At 59.2% G+C, this 7,200-nt stretch overlaps 1 protein-coding gene across 1 annotated transcript in view; it reads right to left on the reverse strand.

Moving 5' to 3' along the window:
- The window catches only part of PASK (PAS domain containing serine/threonine kinase), a 34,518-nt gene that overhangs the window by 13,268 nt on the left and 14,050 nt on the right, over positions 1 to 7,200 (reverse strand). The window contains exons 5-7 of the mRNA XM_023521083.1: positions 5,945 to 6,092; positions 4,091 to 4,244; positions 7 to 1,261 (exon numbers count right to left, since the gene is read on the reverse strand). Coding sequence (XP_023376851.1) covers positions 7 to 1,261; positions 4,091 to 4,244; positions 5,945 to 6,092 — 1,557 coding nt within the window. The remainder of the gene's footprint in view (positions 1 to 6; positions 1,262 to 4,090; positions 4,245 to 5,944; positions 6,093 to 7,200) is intronic.

Raw genomic sequence — 7,200 nt, forward strand, 5'->3', positions numbered from 1 at the left:
GCCACGCCTCCCCCAGGACGCACTCAGCAGCGAGCCGTCTCGGTGGCAGCAGCTCCCGGCGTAGGTGCCCTCCTGGATCTCGCACTGCAGGCCGGCGGCCCTGGGCATCGCCGAGCTGTCCCCTCTCACAGGCGTGGAGGTGACCTGGATGCTCAGCCTCGGCTCCTCCGACGGGCACGTGTCCGCGGGGCCGGCTCCCAGCATGGCCAGGATGCGGCCCGGGGTCTCTCTGCCATTCACACTGTCACACTCCAAGGACTCCAAATGGGTGTCAGACGGTTCTGGCCGGTCGCGGTCCAGAGGGCACTCACGGAAGCGCTGGCCTTCGCCAAGAGCACAGTAGGTGCCAGCCAGCAATAACAGCTCCCTGTCATCCACTGCCTCTGACCTCGGCCCATGCACCGCACTCACATCCACATCGGAGCCCGCCAGGGAAGGAGAGGCTGTCCCCACATGCTCAGACGAGGCACAGGAACAGTTCGAAGAAGTTCGGTCCGCCCACTCGCTGAAAAAGAGCTCCTTGAGGTTCCAGGAGAACGAATTCCCACTGGCCTCCCGGGCCCCCACCGCGTCCAGGGCGCCAGGGACGTCCGTGGCCAGGGCGTAGCAGGCCGCGGAGCTGCCCGAGCGGCCAGCATGCAGGTCTTGGCCTCCGAGGTCACACAGCGACACAGGGGCAGAGAGCGAAGGGTGCTCGGCTGGGACCAGCTCGATGTACGAGACGCCCAGAGGCCCCCCAAAGCTCGATCTGGACAGCTGCTCCTTAATTAAGCAGGTCCGCAGCTCCTCCCGGTCATTCTGCGCTCCCAGCCACGGCTCCTCCAAAGCGGGCCTGGAGGCCAAAAATCGCAGCCCAGAGGGGCTGGGAGCTGAGGCCGGGCTCCCCTGGGGCACGCTGTGCTCGCCCTCACATCCAGGGTGCAGCCCCAGCAGGCCCGCCCCTGTCGGCTGCCCTGCAGAGTCATCCCGAAGGTCTGGGTCACTGGCACTGCTCAAGTCCGTGCATTCCAGCTGTGCTGCCCGGGACAGGCCGCTCGCTTCCGCGCTCTCGTACCCATCCTCAGTTGGGGTCTGAGTTTCAGAACTGTCGCATGAAACAAATGACCTGGTGTCCACCATGTCAGACCTGCCTCCTCCCAGGAGGTCCTGTTGGAGACTCTCTGTTGGGGCAGGTTCCGCTTTCTCTGGGACAGGGTCCCGCTGGTCCTCAGGCAGTGACCGTTCCTGGGCTGCCGGGCTTCCTTCTGGGATACTGTCCACCCTGGGGATTATGATACAGATGACACTGACTTAGGAGCCATGGAGAAGTCAAAAACAGAGACCACATGGCCTTCTCCTCTATGAGAGACAAGTACAAAGCACTCAACAGCATAAACTCATGACAGAGAAAAAAACACTAAATTTTCTAACCAAGTTAAAAAATAAAGCACCAACTCGTATTTCCAGCTGAATCCATGTTTAGCGATGATCACTCAGAGACTACCACGGAGCGCCCAGGACCACACGCTCAAGGCCGAGTCGGGACGCCCTTTCCCAGTGGGCGGGCGCCCCCAGCCAAGCACCCAGCCTCGGCCACATGGCGGGCACCTCGCGGAGGGTGGGAACAGAGGGGAGAAGAGACTCAAGAGTGTTGTGTGTCCTGCGCAAAGCTGACCTGTTACTGGCTGCAAATGGCACCTGACCTCACGGCCAACAGGAAACAGCTCAGAAGGGCCAGCGCAAGGACCAGGAGGGCCGGGGGTAGGGGCTGCCAGGCTCCTGAGAGCTGGGACAGAGGGCCAGGACAGAGGGCTCACGGGCACGTTCAGCACAGGGTGGCCACCAAGGAAGAAGGCTCACGGGCATGTTCAGCACAGGGTGGCCACCAAGGAAGAGGCTGCCACAGCCCAGACAGGTGACAGGCGGCTGGCCCAGCTGCTGTGGCGCCCACTCCACTGACTTGCGCCAGCCCCAGGCCGGACACCAGCACCAAGACCAACAGAATGCAGCCATGCGCAGCCTCGCCAGGCAAACACGCCGCCGACCTGGCCAACCTTACCCCAGAGGTTCAGAGAGGCCCATGAGAGCGAGGACGGGTGCCACAGAGGAAGGAGCCACGAGCAGAGCTCTGAGGGGCAGAGAAGTTGGCTGGGGGCCGAGAGGTGAGGCCAGGGGCTGCAGAGGCCAGGCGAACGTTATCTGCATCTCTCGCCACATCCACCCCTCCACCCTATCCATCGACGGAGGAGACCAGCCCTGTGCCAGTCTCGGGGGCTGCAGGTCCTCTGCGTGGTCGGCAGATGAGGCAGCAGCGTCTCACTCCCCTCGGCAAGCCGGCAGCAACCCCTCTGATGTGGCCACAGGGTCAGGCCCGGGGCAGCTCTGCACTGTCCCTCCTGTCTCCACGCCTCCCCAGCAGCTAGATGTCACCCTGTCGCTAAATTCTGGCTGAGATGAGGAAATGGGGGGTGGGTCTTCTCCCCCTCCCCTCCCTTCTCCTCCACTGCCCAAGTCTGCAAGCTGTGATAAGCAGCGGGGACATGGGGACCCGAGACCCCCTGGCTGTCTGGGGGCCTCGCTCAGGGCCTCGGCACCTCGTCTATAGTCTAACGGTCCACTCGGCTTCCTCGGCAGCCGGCCAACAGGAAGGCCGAGCTCCCAGGGCACTGGGAGGGCAAGCACACGGCCTGGAGGAGACACTGACTTGGTCCCCAGAACACGAAACGCTCAGGGTCTCGCTTCCCGACTTGTTCCTCAATCCCCAGCCTTGCTGTTTTCACTGTTTTAGCTCATTTCCTTGACTGGACCATAATTCGTAGAAACGAGCCTGCAAGTCTTTTGCGATGTTCATCTGTTGAGCAAATACGTGAGTGAGTGAACGCGTGAAGGAAACGGTAGTGACTGCACCGTGTGTGTTAGAGACGCAAATCACTGCTCAGAACTGAGAGGCTGAGCTGCCCGCCTCGGGGGGAAGCAGGGGAGCGACTCACTGGGGGCACCTCCGCACTGCACGGCACGAAGCTCAGTGCAGAGCAGAGCATGCGCCCCCCGAGACGCCCCAGCAGCGAGCGGCCTCGGGGCAGGCCCATCCGGCGGCATGCGCCCACGGGCAGAGCCACTCCTCATCTGCGGATGAGCACACGGCAAGGAGGGTGAGCAGCCGCACTGCCCACATCACCAAGAGTGGGCTCCATGGTCAAGTAAGAAGAGGCCAGGGAGTCTAAGCGAACAACAGGAAGCAGCCACAGCACCCGCCCACAGGAGACTCCCCCTGAACCGAGGGTTGGACGTGAGGCAGTTGGAGCCTGCAGCACACAGAAGGTCTTCGAGACATACACGTGTGTGCACGTGTGCGTATATCCAGAGGACGCCCTGCGCAGTGTGATCCTATTAGTGCTACAGGGACAAGGGCAGCCGTGCGTGAGTACACGCACGCACACGCATCGTGTACTTTTATAGTTAAGTGCATTGAGGAATGCTCTAGAAAGATATAACTGCTCGCAGAGGCACCCTGGGGGAGGTTGGGATCTAATTAGGAGAACTTAGTTTTTTGTTATTCTTCTGTACTTTATAAAAAAGCATACGTATTCATGTATTATACATTTTTAAAATCATTTCAAGAATACTGGAAAACATGACGACATGATGAGCAAAAGAAACCAGACATAAGGGGAGGCATAGTTCAAGTTCAAGGATAGTCCCTCTGGCCTGCGTCCTGGCCCCAGGGCATGAGGGGTGCTGGGTCCCGGTGCGAGAGCAGAAAGTGCGTGGGTCACACGCACACCCAGTGTGTGGCACGTGACTGCTTGCTATGCTCTGCACGAGAGGACTGTGATAGTGGGTTTTTTATTCTTACTTTTCTAAATTTTCCAAATTTTCCAACATGAACTTCTTTTAGTCTAAACAGAATACTTCATTTAAGCCTGTACACACAGAACAGATTCAAATGGTTCTAAAAATGAGAAAATTCTGCTTATCAGTTCCCTGGAAACTACTAAAAGTTTCCTTACAGGTAAACGAGGGCTGTCGCATAGAGGCTGCTGGGGACTGCACCAGGTAACATGGAGGAACTTGGCCTTCAGTTCACCTGCACCTCTGACAGAGGACTTACCCCGGAGTGGGCCGAGAGGGGAGGGAAGAAGGGCGACCACCTCCAGGGTCCGCTTGGGCCTGGGACTCAGCGACGGCTTCTTGGCTGCCCAGTGGCTTTAGGGTGTCATCTCGTGGCAGTGTGTGGTCACCAGCAAGCACGTTAGCCCCTGGACCTAGCAAAAGAGTGTTTCCTATTCACAGGCCCCTGCAGATGGGTCTCTTCTTCTCCCTATGACTCAACAGCTGGGCAGGGCTGGCCTCCTAACTCCGTCACACCTGCCCGCAGCATGTCCCAGATCCAGCCACCTCTCAACATCCAACGGGCACCCCAGATCAGGCCAGCACCCTCTGCTCTCCCCGCGGCTTTGTCCTGGGCCCTGCCCTCAGCAACATGAGCCCACCGACATGAGTTAGAGCAGGGCCCTCATCAGCCGATGGCCCCCTCAGGGCTCCAGCCCCTAAGATGACCCCACGGCCCTGCGGCCTGACTGCTGCCACCCTCCCCAGGCCTCCCGGCCACCTCTCCAGGGGGCCTTCATAGGCCCCAGAGTGAAGGCTGCACGTCCCACTGCTAGTCCCTTCCTGTACACGGCACCTATGCTGTGAGCCACCCGCCTCCCCACCAGCTCTACGGGGCCCAGCGCAACTCTGCGCGACAGGGCCTAGCGCACCGCAGGTCAGTCGCGCCAGAGGGGCGAGACCATTCTTATCAGCCAGCAGTCAGACAAAGGGATCGTAGCCTCTGGCTGACACCACGTCTCCAATGCATAAAGGAAACCCCATGTTAAAAAGTGGCCATTTGAAGAGTCACCGACTAACACGGCACTTTTTAAAGCAAAACACCTCAGTCTGACTTCTAGTGCCCCCAAGTGACACTGTGGGGCAAGCTGCGTCCCCCGTGACGGGGGTGGGACCACATGCTAAAGAAACATCTCATGAAGCCCAGAAAACTGAACACCATCTGACAACAAATGTTCATTTTACCAGTCAGATGCTGTAGTCACATTATTCCCTCAGCAACTGTATTAAATCTACTGTGTTTATTCAAACACCAGGTCTTTTCACAAATCTGTCCTCAGGTGACAGTACATAAACCACCCTGGGCTTGCCAGGGGTCAACAGCATCGCATGAGTGCCATCTTGTCCTGACGTGTGACCCTGCCACTGATGCTTGGACTGTCTCGTGGCCTCGTTGCCTCCGTTCCCCCCCACAAAACAGAGGCCAGAGACCCAGCACCGCACCCCATCAGCCCACGGGGACAGGGAGGAGGCGGCCGAGCCGGGGTGCAGCTCCTCCTGGCTCATTGTCCACAGAAGGCAAGTACCAAGGAGGCTGCAAAGCGGCCCACTCCCTCCCAGGAGCCCAGAGCCAGGGAGGGTCCCACTCCTCGCAAGGCCCTCAGAGCCTGCCCTCACAGCACGTCGCCTAAGGCAGTCAGCAAGGGGGGGCTTGGGAGACATTTGGGGATAACTTTAGATGTTAATCAGAAGGACAGCGATGAGCATAATAAAGAAACCCTGCTGTGACAATTTAGTTCAGGGTTGGCCAGTGTCCATTTCAGCTCAGCCTTAAACTAGGTAGAGCCGCGGAGGTGACTTAGAGAAGACTGCCAAACAGCTCCTGCGTCCTAGACACACCCCCGGGGGGATCGTCCTGGGGGAGTGCCAGTCCTCTCTGCTAACACAGCAGTGAGACACACGTGTCCCATCCCTGGAAACACTAAGGCCCACCAGACAGAGGAACACCGAGCCCACGCAAACTGTGCCCCCCCGCCCCCGCACACCACACCCCCACAGCCCAGCTCCCTGCAGTCCCCTGGGGCGGCACGGGCAGGGTGGAGCAGGCGCCTGAGAAAAGAAGGCTAAGCCTCACCCTGGCCCTGCTGGGGGTCCCCGGGCAGCTCCCCGGGCCCACTCTGGCTGCCCAGGTCCAGGCAGCGGGCCAGGTCTGGTGGCAGTAAGGAACAGTCGTACGCGAGGTCCATGTGGTGGTAGAAGCCAGGGATCAGGAAGGTGATGTTCTAGAAAACAGACAGTAGCACTCAGACCCCCAACAAGCCAGACCCACCGGACCGCCCGCCACCCCTCCTCCCCCCCAGGAGAAAAGGAAGCCGCAGCGAGCAGGTCTCTGGGTGTGTCGTTCCTCCAGAGGGGGGAGACCCATCGAACTCCTCTGCCAGGCCTCACAATCAACAAAGAATTCATGGCTTTCCCCCTTTTTCTTGTGAAAAAAAGAAAATGAACACCCTATGAAGCAGGTTGTTCCGACACCTACACATCTTTCAAGCAGATGCCTAACCTTCACCCATGTTCTCCTCAGGCCTAGGAGCCCGTGTTGGCAAACTTCTTACTCGGCTCTCAGGGAGTGACTGTGCCCTGGCAGTAAAGGACAAAAGGCCCTCAAGCCACAGGAAATTGACCCCCGGGGTCCAGCCAGATGGTGCCGGGCGTGGTTTCTGAGAGAGGGTCCAGACCCAGGGGCTGCAGGGACACAGGCCTTCCCTGAGCCAGCATGCCCCCACTCCCAGCCGGCCCTTTGTCTCGTGAATCTAGAACACACTCTAACCCCGGGTGGGGGGAGAGGGCACCCACCGCACTCTCTCTGAAGGGACCAGCCATTTCCCTTTTTTGTAGTCCTATTATGCAACAGAGAGAGACCTGTTTCTGGAGCCTCAGATGAGGTCAAAGTTCTGACCGGCTGTCACTGAGTCTGGGGTCCGCCCCAGTGTTTGACAAGAGAGGATGGGCGCTCTGCTCTGTGTGGCAGCAGCCCATGGGGCACACGCCACAGGCCTGCACCTGCATCTAGGAGCCAGACTAGCCAGGCCATCAAGCAGGGGGCTCATGTCCCCTCCCGGGGAGCCCAGGGAACCACTGAGACCGCCAGAGGAGGGGCATTCTGAGGCTGCCTAAGGCATAGCCCCAGCTGGCAGAATGAGCCTGGAACAAAATGAGCCGTTCCACTAAAGTTCAGCCCAAAGGGCCAATTTGTGACCAAAACACTCTGGGTCTCTGGTGGTTTGTTTGCAGTAACTGATATGGGACTGCTCAGTGACCTCGGATAAGAGGAAAGGGACAGCTGCCACTCCCGGCAGCCTGGCCCTCAGCATGGAGACTTCTACCGCCTTA

The sequence above is a fragment of the Pteropus vampyrus genome, unplaced genomic scaffold (genome assembly GCF_000151845.1).
Source record: "Pteropus vampyrus isolate Shadow unplaced genomic scaffold, Pvam_2.0 Scaffold291, whole genome shotgun sequence".
NCBI lineage: Eukaryota > Metazoa > Chordata > Mammalia > Chiroptera > Pteropodidae > Pteropus > Pteropus vampyrus.